We start from the raw sequence: 18,910 nt of genomic DNA on the forward strand, positions 1-18,910 counted from the left end.
TGACACCCTCACACAGAGATACAGGCAAAACACCAATACAAATAAAATAAAAATAAATTTAAAAATATTTGTATATGGCTTAAGTTATTCATCAAAACCATTCTTTAATCATAGCAATGAACACGTGCTACTTATACTTAAATGAACAACTGAAAACGCCAGAGATTATACATATATTTTCAGAACTGTAATAAAGTTCAAAGATGTAATCTGAGAAGGAGCATCAAGATGGCTCAAAGGATGAAGGTGCTTGCCACTGAACCTGAAGACCTGAGCTCAATTTCCTGGACCTACATGGTGGAAGAAGGAAGGAAGCCAATCCTTTGTTTGTGATTGTAGCTACAAATATTCTCTATTCTGCTGGTCTCCCTGGACTGGTTTTTCTTCACTCACCTGTTCCCACTCATTGGCTCCTACAGCTGTTTATGAAATAACCACTCTGAGGCTTAATATTAATTACATACGCTTTGGCCTATTAGCTCAAGCTTCTTATTAATTAAGTCTTATATCTTAAATTAACCAATTTCTACTATTTTTTATTTTACCATGAGGGTCATGGTTTGTTACCTCTTGCTTCTTGGGTGGCAACATGGTATCTCCCTGACTCTGCCTTCTTTCTCCCTGCATTCAGTTTCAGTTTAGTTTTTCTGCCTAGCTATATTCTGCCTTGTAACTTCATATACAAAAAACAGCAATGAACAAAAACACAGTTAAAAAGAGTATAATAAAAAAAAAAACACCACTGTCTGTTTCCATCAGTTGCTGATCAAGGTTCTATGGTGATATTTAAGATATTCATCAGTGTGACTACCAGGGCAAGGCTAGTTTGGGCACCCTCTGCTCTACTGCTAAAGGTCTTAACTGGGGTAATCCTTGTGGATTTCTGGGATTTTCTCTAGTGTCAGGTTTTAGCTCCCAAATGGCTCCCTCAATCAAAATATCTCTTTCCTTGTTCTCATCTCTGTCCTTCCTCCACCTCGACTATCCCGTTCCCTCAAGTTCTCTTTCCTATTCCCCTTCTTCCCTCATGTTCCTCTTCCGCCCTCCCTACTCCCCCCGCCCCCATGCTCCCAATTTTGTCAGGCGATCTTGTCTATTTCCCCTTTCTAGGTAGATCTATGTATATTTTTCTTAGGGTTCACCTTGTTACTTAGACCCACAGCGGAGCACTGGGTTGAGCGCCAAAAGTCCAGTTGAAGAGTGGGAGGAGTGAAAATATGAGCAAAGAGACCCAGACCATGATGGGTATACCCACTGAAAACAGTTTACCTGAGCTAATGGGAACTTACCAACTCTAGCCGAACAGGGAAAGAACAAGCATAGTACCAAACTAGACCCTCTGACTGTGGTTGACAGTTGTATGGCTGGGACAGACTGTGGGGCCATTGGCAGTGGCACCAGGATTTATCCATACTGCTTATACTGGCTTTTTGGGAACCTATTCTCTTTGAATGGATACCTTGCTCAGCCTTGATATAGTAGGCACTGAGCCTTACTCTCTCTGAGTGGATGGGGGCTGGGGGGCGGGGTAGGTGAAGGGAATGGGAGGAGGAGAGAGTAGGAACTGGGATTGGTATGTAAAATGAAGATAAGTTTGTTTTTTAAAAAAACGCACTTAAAAAACAAAACCAAAAACACAAGATCATTTACCGTAATATCACATAGGTAAAAAACCAGATTTTCAGAGGACTGGTCAAACTGTAGTTAGCTAAAAATCAAAATGAATTCTGGCCTTGCTAAGCATTTTAAAATTATTTGGAGATAATTTTACACCTACAGAAAACTTGAAAAGAGTCTCTGAACGTTTTCTTCCTTCCTTTTCAAAAATATCTAATTAAAAATTTTAATTTAAAATGCTATTGGATATGGTTGTACTTAGAGGGTCTGTATATATGTCTTTATCATGACTTAAATCTTGTGTATACTGCAGCTGGGAGAAATATCTTTCTGTCCCCTCCCCTTTCTCAAACATCACAGTACTTACATGAATATGCTACATAAATAGTTAAGGAAGGCCTATACAGTCCTTATTGCTTAGATAAGAGCTATTGTAAGTTATAGCAAAATGGTGGTTACGTGGATAATCCACTTCCCAATAGGGTATATATAGTAACTCTAAAAAAAATATTTATTTATTTATTTATTTATTCATTTATTTATTATGTATGCGATGTTCTGTCTGTCTGTATGCCTGCAGACCAGAAGAGGGCACCAGACCTCACTATAGATGGTTGTGAGCCACCATGTGGTTCCTGGGAATTGAACTCAGGACCTTTGGAAGAGCAAGCAATGCTCTTAACTGCTGAGCCATCTCTCCAGCCCCTATAGTAACTTTTTAAAGGGCTGGAGAGATGGCTTAGCATCCAATAATACTTGTTGCTCTTCCAGGACACAAATTCAATTCCCAGCACCCACATTAGATGGCTCACAACTACCTATAACTTCAACATTAGGGGAATCTAATACCCTCTTCTGACTTCCGAGGGTACCTGGACATATGGAGCACACACACAGCTACATAAATTACAATAAAATATTGTTTATTATTTATTTATTTAACCTGCTGTCCTGAAACTGATCTAGAGATTCACCTATCTGTCCCTCTAGTGTTAAGAATAAAAGCATGCACCACAACTTTGGCCCAGTGAAATGAGCTTTATAAAAAATAAGCCTTTGAGCTGGATGGTGGTGACACACACCTTTAATCCCAGCATTTGGAAAGCAGAGGCAGACAGATCTCTGTAAATTCCAGGGCAGGCCCTAAAGCTACACAGAGGAACCTGTCTTGAAAAACCAAAAATGAATAAATAAATAGACATATAGATAAATAAGTAGTAAATAAGCCTTTCAAAATAAGGCTTTAAAAAAAAGAAGAAATAAAAATCAGGTTTGAGACAATGACTTTAAATTCTCTAAATGAAATTAAATCACAGGCAGAAGAAAAGCAAAATTAAGAACACCTAAGCAAAGCTATCTGTGTTATTTTTCTATTTCAATTTTATCTGCATAGAGTCTTTGATTCTTTTTTATACTCTGTTACAGTTCAGTACATGACTATTTATTTTGCTCAAACCCTTCTAGCTTTTGCCACTGGGAACTCTTCCAACTAGCTCTGGTATGCCCTTGACATGGTCCTATCACTTTGTTTGAATACTTGCACAAAATATTCCAGGATTGTTTGAGTACATGCTGTCCTAGCCCTAGAACTGACTATTTCTCCCAAGAGTTCTGGTTCCTTTTATTGGAGAGTTGTTTAGAAACCAATATCTAAACATGAAATATGTACATTGCTATTGGAACTGTGGTGCTCTTAAGATTATCTTGGCTGCCAGGCAGTGATGGATGGCGCATGCCTTGAATCCCAGCACTTGGGAGGCAGAGGTAGGTGGATCTCTCAAAATTTGAGGACAGCCTGGTCTACAGAATGAGTTCCAGGACAGGCTCCAGACCTACACACACAAAAAAATATTGTCTCAGTCGGGCGGTGGTGGCGCACGCCTTTAATCCCAGCACTCGGGAGGCAGAGGCAGGCGGATCTCTGGGAGTTCGAGGCCAGCCTGGTCTACAAGAGCTAGTTCCGGGACAGGCACCAAAGCTACAGAGAAACCCTGTCTCGAAAAACCAAAAAAAAAAAAAAAAAAAAAATTGTCTCAAAAAACCTAAGAAAAGAAAAAAATTTTGGCTAATAGAGCAAGGAAATACACAAATAATCAATGTATATACATATCTATGTATGCAACATCTGTATCTACATTGAAGTAAACACATCCAAACATAGATACATATAATTAAAAATAGTCAATTAAAGACAATAATCAGTACTAAGTTACTATCTTACCTGAGCACCCACTAGCTGCAGTAATGCTGAGTTCACAGGAAGGAGCTCAATGTCTGTATTGATAGTGGTCTGGTCAAATGGGCAAGCCTTACGGTGGAGTTTATTCAGGCACATTTTGCAGACAGTATGGCCACAGCCCAAACTGATGGGCTTTCGAATTGTTTCGTCGAAAGTCTGAGTGCAAATTGGGCAGGAAAGGAAATCCGTCCATTGTGGAGCTTGTACAGGCATTGCTTCTGGAGTTACAATTCACTAATACACACACATACACACACACACACACAATCTAAAGCGAAGATTCCACTGGAATCAAAATCTTGGAAAAAAGTTTTTTTTTTTTTTTAAATATCTTCTGTAGATACAGTCAGCACATAGTGTGAAATATAACCTGGAAAACAGAGAAAGGAAAAAAATTAGAATGATCTGCCATTTATTTATTTTTTAATTTCAATTAAACTGTTGAAAAGAAATCATTAAGTCCAATTTTGACTCTACCACCTTCATATAACTTTAATATCACAATAATCTCTTTTCACATTTTTATAAAAACAAAACTATGGTAAATAATCAATTCCATCTTCCATATATAGTATATATGAAACAAAATTTGAAAATAAAAAAAAAAATCACGCTGAACTTAACCAGATCCAAATTCAATACATTTTCTAAATCAGTTATTTGCATATGTTCAAACTGTTCTCATTAACAAATAGTAAACTGTAAAACTGCCAACATTTTAACTTCTATAACATATTATAAATACTTTAAATAAAACTCAGCTATAAATAATACCTAACAGGTTTGTGTTAAGTTATTAACTCTTACTATGAGACATCATGTGGATATTAAAATAGAACTTGTAGGCCAGGCGGTGGTGGCGCACGCCTTTAATCCCAGCACTCGGGAGGCAGAGGCAGGAGGATCTCTGTGAGTTCGAGGCCAGCTTGGTCTAGAAGAGCTAGTTCCAGGACAGGAACCAAAAAAAAAAAAAAAAAAAAAAAAAAAAAGCTACGGAGAAACCGTGCCTTGAAAATCAAAATAAATAAATAAATAAATAAATAAAAAAAATAGAACTTGTATTACAGAGTCAACTGCTACAATAAAACATGTTTGCAGCATGTTCTAAGATAAAGTAAGAGGAAGTATTGGGGATGGATAGGATGGAAATACATTGTGTAAGTATATAAAATTGCCAAATAATACATTTTAAAGATACCCTTTCTAAAATAATTTATAGCTAAAAATCTTCCTTCCCAGTAAAAATAAAACACATGGGCTTGGCATGGTGGCTAACATCATTAATCTCAGCACTGGAGAGGTAGGTAGATCTCTCTAGGCCTGAGGCCAGCCAGAGGCCAGCCAGGACTGCATAAGGACATCTGGCCTTTTTTTTTTTTTTTTTTAAAAAGCATATTTATTGTGGCTCTTTTGTTCTTTGCTAAGTCTGGTGCTAAGGATTACAGTAGCAAGTAAGCTAAGTCACAAGTCTATTATGTCTCCTTCTGCTACATTTTCACAGTTAAACTGATGGTTGCAAATTGTTGTACATTTATGAATGGGTGGTACAGTACAGGGAGATAAAAGCACATATATACAATGGAACTGTACCAAATTTGGACAGGTATGTGTGGGACATTGTGCACTAAAATATTTATAATGAAAGTTAAAATATATGGTAAAAAATAATTCCTAGAGGGCTGGAGAGATGGCTCAGAGGTTAAGAGCATTGCCTGCTCTTCCAAAGGTCCTGAGTTCAATTCCCAGCAACCACATAGTGGCTCACAACCATGTGTAATGGGGTTTGGTGCCTTCTTCTGGCTTGTAGGCATACACACAGACAGAATATTGTATACATAATAAATAAATATTTAAAAAAAATTTCCTAGTATTCTAGGTAAAGTAAAAGGCATGACCATAGCTTTCTGAGCCTATATAGATTATAAAATAAGTGAAAGACCAACAAAACAAAACAAAATATAGCAGACAACAAAAAAGGTTAAAAGGGGACACAAGGGCTAGTGAGATGGTTCAGTGAGTACAGGTACTTGCCACCAAGATTTGATATCCTGAGTTCAATCCCTGGAACCCATGTGGTGGAAGGAGAGAATTTCTACAAGTTGTTCTCTTGCCTCCACATTGCGTCATGGCACACACTCTACATGTAAAAAAGATGGGGTTGCAGAGACCACTGAGAGCACTTGCTGTTCTTCCAGACAATCTGCACCCACATAGTGGCTCACAACCGGCTGTAATTCTAGATCCAGGGAATGCAACATCCTCTTCTGGTCCCCACCAGCAACCTCCCCCCCACCACTACATATCATAAATGAAGGCAAAACACCCATACACATAAAAATAATTTTTCTTAATTTAAAAAGAGAGTGATCACAAAAGAATTAGCAGAGTTCAACACAAGACCTTCTAACTCGTTATGGTATGTGCTCATTTGAAGGAGTGGAATCTCATGCACCTTCATTTTCAAGCCAAATGATTGGTTTGACAAAGGTGCTAAAAATATAATTGGAGAAAGGACAGCCTTTTCAATAAATGGTGCTGAGAAAATTGGACATCCATATGAAGAATGAAAATAGAACCCTCTTTCTCATCAGTTATAAGAACCAAATAAAAACATATTATGGACTTATATGAGATCTGACACTGCTACAAGAAAGCATAAGGAAACATCCGGACGTTGCAATGAGTTGGGGTTTTGTTGTTATTATTGTTTAAGGTTACCCTTAAAAGCTCAGGAAACGAAAATAAGAATAGAAATTGGATTACATCAATTAAAAAGCTTTGAGGGTGTGCCTGGAGAGATGGCTCAGTAGTTAAGAGAACTAGCTCTACCAGAGGACCTGAGTTTGATTCTCAGTACACAAGCAGGCCAGCTTACAGCAACCTGTAACTCCAATTTCAGAGACTTGACACCTTTTCTGGCCTCTGTGGGCAGCTCCACACACATACTCATACACATACACATAAATAAATGGAGACAGAGGGTAGATGATGCTTGTTGATCATCAGCCTAGCTTCATGTTCAACAAGAAACCCTATCTCAAAGGAATTAGGCAGCAAGTGATAGATAGAGCAGGCTACCTTAAGTCCTCCTGTGGTCTCAAAGCTCAAATGCACATGTACCTGTACTCATAAACCATATTCATTCATATTTCTCTCTCCCTAATTAACTTAAAAGTCGATTTTTAAAAACCTGTAAGTCGCCAGGCGGCGGTGGCACCATGCCTTTAATCCCAGCACTCGGGGAGGCAGAGGCAGGTGGTTCTCTGAGTTTGAGGCCAGCCTGGTCTACAAGAGCTAGTTCCAGGACAGGCTCTAAAGCCACAGAGAAACCCTGTCTCGAAAAACCAAAAAAAGGCCGGGCGGTGGTGGCGCACGCCTTTAATCCCAGCACTTGGGAGGCAGAGGCAGGCGGATCTCTGTGAGTTCAAGACCAGCGTGGTCTACAAGAGCTAGTTCCAGGACAGGATCCAAAACCACAGAGAAACCCTGTCTCGAAAAAACCAAAACACCAAAAAGCAAAACAAAACAAAAAAAAAAACCTATAAGTCACTCTTAGATAATCTATTGCGAGAACGATAAACACAAAGCAAAGATTCTCAAAGTTTGAATTAACTGTAGAAAATGATCTAAGAATTCCTACTTTTTCATTCTTTAAGTTTCTTTTTCCAACTTCACTTTTTAAATATTCAAAGCTTATCAAATATGATTATTCACATCATCTCTAACATATATACAACACATATATGCACACATGCACACATACACATACATACACACACCATACAGGATATATGGTTTGGTTTAATGAATGCAATAAACATTCTTCTACTTGGGCTAAGACCAAACACATGAAATAAAATTATTAAAATACTAACATCCAGATTCTTGGACAAAGAGGTGAATCATCTCCCAAACAGCACAATTCCATTATGTTACTCAGAATAGAGTATAATTTAAAATTTAGGACTTATTTCAGGAGTTCTTGTTTAATATATTTTGAGTCATTGTTGATTTATACTGTATATGCTATCTAATTGTTACTTAATGGCCATCTTGGCTGTTGGATCCCTGATTCAGAGAAAGATTAAATTTAAAATTTATCAAATACCTGTTTTAAACTAGTTTTTCTTCTTAGGAACCATTATAGCTATTTATAGATGATAACTGTTGGGCAAGGGGCTGACATGGGGCCTGACAATGTAGCCCTTGCTGGCCTGAAACCCATTAAGTACCCATTTGTGTTGAATAACCTCTCAAAAAAAAAAAAAGGCCCCAAAGTACAAAATCAATGATGCAAAGGAGGTATCAGGGTATGAAGCACACAGAGAGACTATGTACTACGTTCTATCCCTAGAGTAGCACTACCTATGATTTAAGGCATCTGCTGGGGGTCTTGAAAATTACAGTTACTACCCAATTTAAAATTTTAAATGGTTACATACAGAGAGGTGCTCAAAGTAAATGGCAGGGCTATGATTCAGGGAAGCCAAACTCCTAAGTTGCTACCTTTAAACCTATAATTTCTGTTACCTTACAGATGGAAGTTAATAGTGGTTAACATTAGCAAACGGGAAATCTAAAACCAGATTAACTGTGATAGTTGCACAGCCCTATAAACTAAAGTCACTAATTCTACACTTATGTGAACTTTATTTTCTGTAAATTATACATCAATAAACCTACTAAAATCATTAAAAGTCTTTTTATAGCTTTGTTTCTCAAAAGTTTATTTTAATTTTCAAATGTCCACAGGTCAGATTTTTCTGTGCGCACAGCAATAGCCTTACTAAACAGCTAAATTACACCATATTACCATCTCTTGCCATACAACTACAGGTTAATTTTATACTTCCTTAATTTAAAGAAAATTAGAAACTAAAATTCATCATTACCTGCTGTGAGTTCTTCTCCTGATATAAGTATACCTGTTTATAGATGATAAACACTTGATGAGAGTGGGCAGTATTTTCAGCCCAGGGCTAATTAAGTCTTGAGTTAGGACTTAAAGACAGGTTTTAGTTTACTTTAGGTTTAGAGGCCAGCCTGGTCTACAAGGCTACAGCAAAACTCTGTCTCACCAAAAAGAAAGGAAAGAAGGAAAGAAGGAAAGAAGGAAGGGAGGGAGGGAGGGAGGGAGGGAGGGAGGGAGGGAGGGAGGGAGGGAGGGAAAAAATTCTTAGATCACTTCTAATTCTACCCCACATGGCAACTGTGATGATTTGAAAGAAAACAACTCTCAAAAAGAGTGGCACTATTAGGAGGTGTAACCTTATTAGAGTAGGTATGGTCTTGTTGGAGGAAGTGTGTTTGTGGAGATAGGCTTTGAGGTCTCATATATGCTCACGATATCACCCAGAGTCTCAGACCACTTCCTGTTGCCTACAATATGTAGGACTCTCAACTACTTCTCCAGCACCATGTTTGTCTGCACACCACCATGTCCTACTATGATGACAATGGACCGAACTCTGAACTGTACACAAGCCACACCAATTAAATGTTTTCAAGAGTTGTCATGTTTTGGGAACCTGTTACCCATGCTGGATTAAATTGCTCAGCCTTAATGAAGGGGGAAGAGCTCAGGCCTACCTTACCTTGATGTGCCATGCATTGTTCAAGCCATGAAAACAAAGACTTAGGAAATCAGTATGGCAGTTTCTCAGAAAACCGGGAATCAACCTACCTCAGGATCCAGCAATACCACTCTTGGGCATATACCCAAAAGATGCTCAATCATACTACAAAGGCATTTCTTCAACTATGCTCACAGCAGCATTATTTGTAATAGCCAGAACCTGGAAACAACCTAAATGCCCCTCAACCAAAGAATAAAGAAAATATGGCACTTTTACACATTAGAGTACTACTCATTGGTAAAAAAAAAGTGACATCTTGAATTTTGCATGCAAATGATTCGAATTAGAAAACACTATCCTGAGTGAGGAAACCCAGGCCCCAAAAGATGAATATGGTAGTACTCAAAAGTGGATACTAGCTATAAACAAAGGATACTGAGCCTATAGTTCATGATCCTAGAATAGCTAAGTAATAAGGTGAACCATAAGAAAAACATATAGGATCCACCTGGAAAGTGAAAACAGACAAGATCACCAGACAAAACTGGGAGTATGGGGGTGGGGGAAGAAGGAAGGGTGGAAGGGGGAGTGGAGGGGATAAGGGGAGGGGTGAGAACTCAAGGGAACACGATAGTCGAGAATGAGGAAGGACATAGATGAGAGCAAGAAAAAGAGATATCTTGATTCAGGGAGCCATTATAGGATTAGCAAGAAACCTGGCTCTAGAGAAATTCCCAGGAATCTACATGGATGACCCCAGCTAAGGTCCTAAGCAACAGAGGAGAGAGGGCCCAATCTGGCCTTGCTCAGACTGATGAATATCTTAAATGTCACCATGGAACTTTCATCCAGCCACTGATGGAAACCGAGGCAGAGACCCACATCGGAACACTGGACTGAGCTCCCAAAGTCCAGTTGAAGAGTGGAAGGAATGAGAATATGACCAAAGAGGTCAAGACCATGATGGGGTCACCCACTGAAACAGTCTACCTGAGCTAATGGGAGCTTACCAACTCCAGCCAGACTGCGAAGGAAAAAGCATAGGACCAAACTAGTACCTCTGAAAGGGGTTGACAGTTGCATAGCTGGGGCAGACTAAGGGGCCACTGGTGGTAGCACCAGAATTTATCCCTACTGCATATTCTGGCTTTTTGGGAACCTACTCTCTTTGAATGATAGCTTGCTCAGCCTACACATAGTAGGGAGGGCCTTGGACCTTCCCCAAAGCAATGTGCCTTACCCTCTGAGGATTGGATGGGGGTGGGGTGGGAAGATAGGTAAAGGGAATGGGAGGGGAGAGAGAGTGGGAACTCGGACTGGTATGTATAATGAAAAAAAGATAGCATTTTCCAAACAATAAATAAATAAATAAGTGAAAAATGTTAATAACATAAAAAATGGAATATGAGCTTTTAATATGTCTTATATAAGTATAGATATTACTGAATCCCAGAGCTAAAAGATGCTTCTAATGCTTCCAAATAAAAAATAATAATAAAGAGCTGTCATGGTCATAGTGTCTCTTCACAGCAATAAAAACCCATAGCAACAGAAAGACAACAACTTTTTAAGAACTACAATTCTTGACCTTAACCTAATTTATCACTTCTCTGGAACATTTCTATAGCAACCAGCATGAAGGGACCACATCAGAGAAGAGAAAATTTGTAACTGTGCTGAAAACTGAACCTAAGTAAGAAATAACACAAGAAAATTAAAGGCTTATTATTACACTTAAGTGATGTAATTCCCAGTGGAGCATCAATAACGTACAGAGGAAATTATAGTCTAAGCCTTGAAGATTAGAAGTTTCTAGTAATGACACCCTTTTTGAGGAAAGACACAATTCTGACTGTAAAAATATCTCTCCATAAAATATATGGGTTGAATTCTAACCATATAGCACACAATACACTAGATATAATTTCATATGCTAATGTTTCTATAAATGTACAACTACCCAAGACATACATTAAGTAAAAGGGTATTGAGTTAGAGGGTAAAAAGCCTGACAAATAGAACTTGATATTATATAATAAAATTCCTTTTTCAATGCGGGTCTCTGCCTCTGTTTCCATCAGTTGCTGGATGAAGGTTCTATGGTGACATTTAAAATATTCATCAGTCTGACTACAGGGCAAATGAAGATTGGGTCCCCTCTCCCTATTGCGTAGGGTCTTAGCTGGAGTCAGCCTTATGGATTCCTGGGAATTTCTCTAGAGCCAGGTTTCTGCTAACCCTATAATGGCTCCCTCAATCAAGATATCTCTTTCCTTGCTCTCACCTCTGTCCTTCCTCCATCTCGACTATCCCATTTCCTCAAGGTCTCCTCAACCCTCCCTTTCTTCCCTCCTCTTCCCCTTCCACCCTCCTCTCACCCCCATGTTCCCAATTTTGTCAGGCTCTACCCTGTCCCCCAGAGCTGTCCTATTGCGGTTCTACCCCTCCAGAGCTTTCCTATTGCGGCTCTAAGTATATCCTGGCTTTCCAGTAAGTCAGGCTATCCCAATACTACTACTGTATTCCCCTACAGGATTAGCCTGGAAGTTGCTAAATCAGTGATTCGTTTTCAACCTGTGGGTTGTAATCCCTTTGGAATGGAGAGACCCTTTCACAGGGGTGAAATATCATATATTTTTACATTATGACTTCATAACAGTAGCAAAATTACAGTTACGAAGTAGCAACGAAAAGGATTCTATAGCTAGGAGTTACTACAATGTGGAGAACTATACTGAAGAGTCTCAGGATTAGCAAGATTGGGAACCACTGTCCTAAGTAAACTAGGCTGGCCTTAAACTTACGGAGATCTCCTTGCCTCTGCCTCCAGTTGGCTAACTGGCTTACTTTTAAGGAGGAACCTAGGCACACAATTTTGCCAGTGAATTACCCCAGTGAGACACCAATGAGACATGGAGGGAATTGAACATAATGAAAGAAAGGTAAAAAGCCACATGTAGATTTATAGAAGCAGGTTAATTTAAGTTATAAGAGTTAGTGGGACAAGCCTAAGCTAAGGTCAAACTTTCATAATTAATAATAAGTCTGTTATCTGCAAGCAGGCAACCCAAAGAAAAAGCCGACTGCAAAAGGTAAAGATCATAGCCGTAAGAATGCCTTTCGTAGCTACACTTAAAATTTGAATTCTATAAGCCTTTGAATGAAGGGAGAAACTCCTCACTCTTTTGGTAATGAAGAGCCCGTCATTGTGTGGGTCTTCCATCAAAGAAGGATCCACTTTGGGAGAAAGGAACGCCATGAAAAGGTTTAAGTAGTAAATTCCCACAGAAAAGGTCACAATGTACCAACCCTGTAACAGGTAAACTCTAATCATGAAGACAATATTCAGGCCTAGTATCATAACAGTTATGAAAAGGGTAGGCCAGGATTGATAAATCTGTCTAGCTATGTGAAAAAAACAGTAAACCACTGAGGGTTTCCCATGGACACAGTCTCCTACAATGTCCCATTCAGACATTCTGTAACTCTGCTGTAGAGCTGCAGTCTCTCACATGGTTCAGGAGGATGGCAGGTAGGGCAGCTTCCAGAGCTCGGCTCAAAATCCAGGAACCTGTACAGGCACTTCCATTCTGCCCTGCAGCACCACCTCCAGCTGCCAAGATCAATTGATTTATTTTTTTTAAATATTTATTTATTTATTTATTATACAATATTCTGTCTGTGTGTATGCTTGAAGGCCAGAAGAGGGCGCCAGACCTCTTTACAGATGGTTGTGAGCCACCATGTGGTTGCTGGGAATTGAACTCAGGACCTTTGGAAGAGCAGGCAATGCTCTTAACCACTGAGCCATCTCTCCAGCCCCCCAATTGATTTATTTTTACATGTAAGAGTGTTTCGCACGCCTTTATCCCAGCACTCGGGAGGCAGAGGCAGGCGGATCTCTGTGAGTTCGAGACCAGCCTGGTCTACAAGAGCTAGTTCCAGCACAGGCTCCAAAACCACAGAGAAACCCTGTCTCGAAAAACCAAAAAAAAAAAAAAAAAAAAAAAAGAGTGTTTTTCCCATATGTACCTACGTGCACCATGTGTATACCTAACACACATAGAGGCCAACTACAGTTACAGATGTTTGTTGAGTCTCCTTGTGAATGCTGGAGTTGAACCCGGGTATTCTAGAAGTTTTCTTAATTGCCGATAATGCTCTATCCTCAACTTTGTTTTCTGAGACAGAGTCTCACTCTGTAGTACATAATCAGTTCCAGAGTCAGCGCAATGGCTCAGTGAGTTAAAAGCACCTACCCTCTCAAGTTTGACAACCTGAGTTCAGTCCCTGAAACCCACACGAAAGGAGAGAACCAACTACTCCAAGTTGTCCTATGACCTCCACATACGCACCATGATATTCATGCAAACACACACGCCAAGTGGAAAAAATATAATGGGGAAAATAGGTGTGTGTGAGGAGGTGGGAAGAACAGTGAGTTACTGCTCATGGCACACACCTGTAATAAAAGTACTCAGGAGGCTGAGATGAGAGAATTATGTATTCTAAGCCAGCCTGGGCTACTTGCTGACAACTGATCACAAAACAAAACAAAAAAGTATTACAGAGGAACTGAGAACATTTTCTCTCAAATAAAGAAAAAGACAGGACTGTCCACTCTCCCTTTCATTATGTGATATAGTGCACCAAGTTTTAGCTATAGCAATTAGACAACAGCAAGACATAAAATGGATAATAAGAAAGGGAAGAAGTCAAACTGGATCTACTAGAAACCTGTCAGACTAACAAATACAGTAAAGTTGCAATATACAAAGTCAATGAAGCCGGGCGGTGGTGGCGCACGCCTTTAATCCCAGCACTTGGGAGGCAGAGGCAGGCGGATCAATGGCCCACAAGTACTGTGACACATACACACACAAACTAAATAAATATAATAAAATGTTTCTTAAAAATAAAATCTATTGGGCTGGAGAGATGGCTTAGCGGTTAAGAGCACTGACTGCTCTTCCAGAGGTCCTGAGTTCAATTCCCAGCAACCACATGGTGGCTCACAGCCATCTATAATGAGATTTGGTGCCCTCTTCTGGCATGCAAGCATACATGGAAAGAATGTTGTATACATAATAAATAAATAAATAAATGAATAAATAAATCTAAAAAAATAAAATAAAATAAAATCTATTGCTGGGTGGTGGTGTCACATGCCTTTAATCCCAGCACTCCGGAGGCAGAGGCAGGCGGATCTCTGTGATTTCGAGGCCAGCCTGGTCTACGAGAGCTAGTTCCAGGACAGACTCCAAAGCTACAGATAAACCCTGTCTCCAAAAAAAAAAAAAAAAAGAAAATAAATAAATAAATAAATAAATACAAAATTTTTGCCAGGTATAGTAGTATACACCTTTATTCCAGTTCTCAGCAGGCAGAAGCAGACAGATCTCTGCCAATCAGGTCTATATAGTGAGTTCCAGGACAGCTGGGGCTATATAGTAAGACCCTGCCACAAAAATAAACAATAAATAAAATCTATTTAAAAGCTTACATTCAAGATGCTGGTGAAATGGCTCAGTGGGTATGAACACTTGCTGTAAAGACACAAGGACTTGAGTTTAAATCCTCCGTTCCAACATTTAAAAATAAAAAAACAAGCCTTTTGTACCAGCACTTGGAAGGCAGAGAGGCAGGTGGATCTCTGTGAGTTCAAGGTAAGCCTGGTCAACAGAGTGAGTTCCAGAACAGAAGCCTTGTCTTAATAAATGGAAGGAAGGAAGGAAGGAAGGAAGGAAGGAAGGAAGGAAGGAAGGAAGGAAGGAAGGAAGGAAGGAAGGAAGGAAGGGGGATTATAAAATGTAAATCTTAAAAGAACTCCAACAAGCCTTTAATCCCAGCACTCGGGGAGCAGAGGCTGGTGGATCTCTGTGAGTTAGAGGCCAGCCTGCTCTACAGAGCAAGTTCCAAGACAGGATCCAAAGCTACACAGAGAAACCCTGTCTTGGGGAAAAAAAAAAAAAGAAAGAAAAAAAGAAAAGAAAAAGCCAGCCGGGCGGTGGTGGTGCACGCCTTTAATCCCAGCACTCGGGAGGCAGAGGCAGGCGGATCTCTGTGAGTTCGAGACCAGCCTGGTCTTCAAGAGCTAGTTCCAGGACAGGCTCCAAAATCACAGAGAAACCTTGTCTCGAAAAACCAAAAAAAAAAAAAAAAAAGAAAAGAAAAAAGAAAAAGAAAAGCCAAAAAAAAGGAGCTTGTTTAAAGAAAAGAGCACTTAGATAGTTTTCACTTGAAAGTCTATGCTCTAACAGCTTTCTCTTATGTTGGGGATGTGGCTCAACTGGCAGCATGTTTGCCTAGTATGCGTTAGGCCTGAGATTCCAGACCTAGCATAAAACTAGGTGTGGTAGAACATACCTGGAATCCCAGCACTTGGGAGATTGAGGCAAAAGAATCAGATGGAGGTAAGGAGGATGAGAAGTTGGCTACACAGCGAATTTTTTTGTTTTCATTTTTCGAGACAGGGTTTCTATATGAAACAGTCCTGCCTGTCCTGGAATTTACTCTGTAGTCAAGGTTGGCCTAGAACTCAGAAATCCACCTGCCTCTGTCTCCCTGGTGCCTAGATAAAAGGCGTGCACCACCACCGCCTGGCTAATTTTGAGGCCAGCCTAGACTACATGAGACTATCTCATACAAAGCAAAACAAAATAACACAAAACCCACTACTATTTTCTACTCTACTATATACTTCTAAAACTTTTTTATTATTCTTATTACAAAAATACTTTAAAATTTCCACAGTGAACTTATTGTCAGGAATATATGGCATACTATTTAATGACACTCTCAAAAGTCTACAGGTATTAGGCAGGTAGATGCTGCTCTAGAATAATATAGGTGGGATTTTTTTGTTATTGTTGGGGAAAATTTTTTTAAATAATTAATTTATGTTTATTTTATGTGCATTGATGTTTTGCCTGCATGTATGTCTGTATGAGGGTGTCAGATCCCCTGGAACTGGAGATACAGACAGTTGTGAGCTGACGTGTGGGTACTGGGAATTGAACCCGGGTCCTCTGAAAGAGCAGCCAGTGCTCTTAACCTCTGAGCCATATCTCCAGCCCCCCCTGGGGGGGAGGTACAGAGGGACAATTTCTTTTACTAATCTTCTTGTTAAATATCTTACCTATAGCTCTTCTACTCTCACACTTAATTTACTACTTTTATTCTGCTTTACAACTACACAAAAGGTAGTCAAGCTTTGCATAATTATGAGTAAGGCATTAAGTGTTCTGGTCTGAACTGGCCTGGAACTCTCTATATACCTTAGACAGATTGCAAACTTCTCATCCTTCTGACTCAGCCCCTCCAGTGCTGAGATTATAGGAATACACAACCAGGTCTAGCTCCTTTGTTCCGATTTCAAGATTCCTGTATTCATTAAGAAATATTGAAGAGGGCCGGGCGGTGGTGGCGCACGCCTTTAATCCCAGCACTTGGGAGGCAGAGGCAGGCGGATCTCTGTGAGTTCGAGACCAGCCTGGTCTACAAGAGCTAGTTCCAGGACAGGCTCCAAAACTACAGAGAAACCCTGTCTCGAAAAACCAAAAAAAAAAAAAAAAAAAAAAAAGAAATTTTGAAGAGAGGGCTAGCAGGATGGATCCACACTTAAGAGCCTTGTTGGTCTTTCCAGATAACCTGAGTTTGGTTCCCAGCTCCAAAATTGGGTGGTTCACATCAATTCACAACTCCAACTCTAGGGAACCTGACACCCTCTTTCTGAACTCTGTGGGCACCTGCATTTTACAGGTACACACACACACAAAGGGGAGGGAGAGAGAGACAAATACAGAGAGACAGAGATTTACTTTAAAAATAAATCTTTAGCCAGGAAGTAGCGGCGCACTCCTTTAATCCCAGCACTCGGGAGGCAGAGGCAGGCGGATCTCTGTGAATTCGAGTCCAGCCTGGTCTACAAGAGCTAGTTCCAGGACAGGCTCCAAAACTACAGAGAAACCCTGTCTCAAATTTATATATATAAATCTATCTTTAGGGGGCTAGAGAGATGGCTCAGAAGTTAAGAGCATTGGCTGTTCTTCCAGAGGTCTTGAGTTCAAGTCCCAGGAACCACATGTTGGCTCACAACCATCTATAATAAGATTTGGTGCCCTCTTCTAGCATGCAGGCAGAACACTATACATAATATTTTAAACAATAATTTTTTTTTTTTCGAGACAGGGTTTCTCTGTGGCTTTGGAGCCTGTCCTGGAACTAGCTCTGTAGACCAGGCTGGTCTCGAACTCACAGAGATCCGCCTGCCTCTGCCTCCCGAGTGCTGGGATTAAAGGCGTGTACCACCATCGCCCAGCCCCTAAAAAATAAATCTTTAAAAAAGACAGACAGACAAGGAATTTAAGGAAATGACTCAAGCCAGTAAGTGCTAGCCATGTAAGCATGAGAACCTGAATTCAGATCCCTAGAACCTGTATAGCCACAGTATTGGTGGCACTAATCTCATTGGCCAGACAGTCCAGCTTTTAGATGAGCTTCAAATTCACTAACAGACCCTGTCTCAAAAATTAAAGGTGGACAGGCCTCAGAAATGATTGCTCAGTGGGTAAAGGCACTTGCCACCAAGTCTGACAACCTGAATTCAACCCCTGGGAACAAAAAAGTAGAAGAGATGCCGGGTGGTGGTGGCGCACACCTTTAATCCCAGCACTCGAGAGGCAGAGGCAGGCGGATCTCTGGGAGTTTGAGGCCAGCCTGGTCTACAAGAGCTAGTTCCGGGACAGGCACCAAAGCTACAGAGAAACCCTGTCTCGAAAAACCAAAAAAAAAAAAAGAAAAAAAAAAAGTAGAAGAGAATCAGCTTCTTCAAGGTGTCCTCTGACTTCCACATGCATGCTGTGGTATGCAGACACCTCCCCTGCCTCCCCACACACACAAAGGTCATAGTGATACCGGGAAGATTCTCAACACCTTCCTCTGGCTTCACTTGCAAACACACACTCACGTTAATAGGCATATGCACACACACAAACATACACACAAAAGAAAATAGTAAAGGGCTAAAAGACACACAAGGTCTGCAGACTGAGAAATCTCATGCCTGAAAATATAAGAAATATTTTAAGCTCTAAAGTAAAATAATTTCTTTATATAAATGTCTGATGAAACATTCTAACCTCCAAAGGTAATTCAAATGCAGCCTTGCCCAGGAGATACTGAACTAAATAAATCCTAGGAAGCACAATGATTTTCAAATCTATAAGAGTTCTGGTACAGACAAATCTGAGAAGTCTTTCTGAACCCAATCCTGAAGAATACCTGACCCCTGAGCATAAATATAGTCAGTACCAAAGCTAAACCAGGTCAGAAAACCCTGCCAAGGAACATCCTGACCCGAGACAGTCACCAAACAGAGATCACTTAACAGTTTATTCACTGTGTGGCAGACTTAATCAGGCCCCACCAAATCCATACTAAGCCCCTAAGGTCTTGAAGACTTTGCAAAATTCTAAAT

At 40.1% G+C, this 18,910-nt stretch overlaps 1 protein-coding gene across 3 annotated transcripts in view; it reads right to left on the reverse strand.

Annotated features, from left to right (window-relative positions):
• Rc3h1 (ring finger and CCCH-type domains 1) overlaps nucleotides 1-18,910 on the reverse strand; it is a 76,173-nt gene that overhangs the window by 51,133 nt on the left and 6,130 nt on the right. For all 3 annotated transcript variants that reach the window (XM_057769266.1, XM_057769267.1, XM_057769265.1), the window contains exon 2: nucleotides 3,839-4,226. In XM_057769266.1, the coding sequence (XP_057625249.1) occupies nucleotides 3,839-4,069 (231 nt within the window). In that variant the 5' untranslated portion in view covers nucleotides 4,070-4,226. The remainder of the gene's footprint in view (nucleotides 1-3,838; nucleotides 4,227-18,910) is intronic.

This window comes from Chionomys nivalis, chromosome 5, assembly GCF_950005125.1.
Source record: "Chionomys nivalis chromosome 5, mChiNiv1.1, whole genome shotgun sequence".
Classification (NCBI taxonomy): domain Eukaryota; kingdom Metazoa; phylum Chordata; class Mammalia; order Rodentia; family Cricetidae; genus Chionomys; species Chionomys nivalis.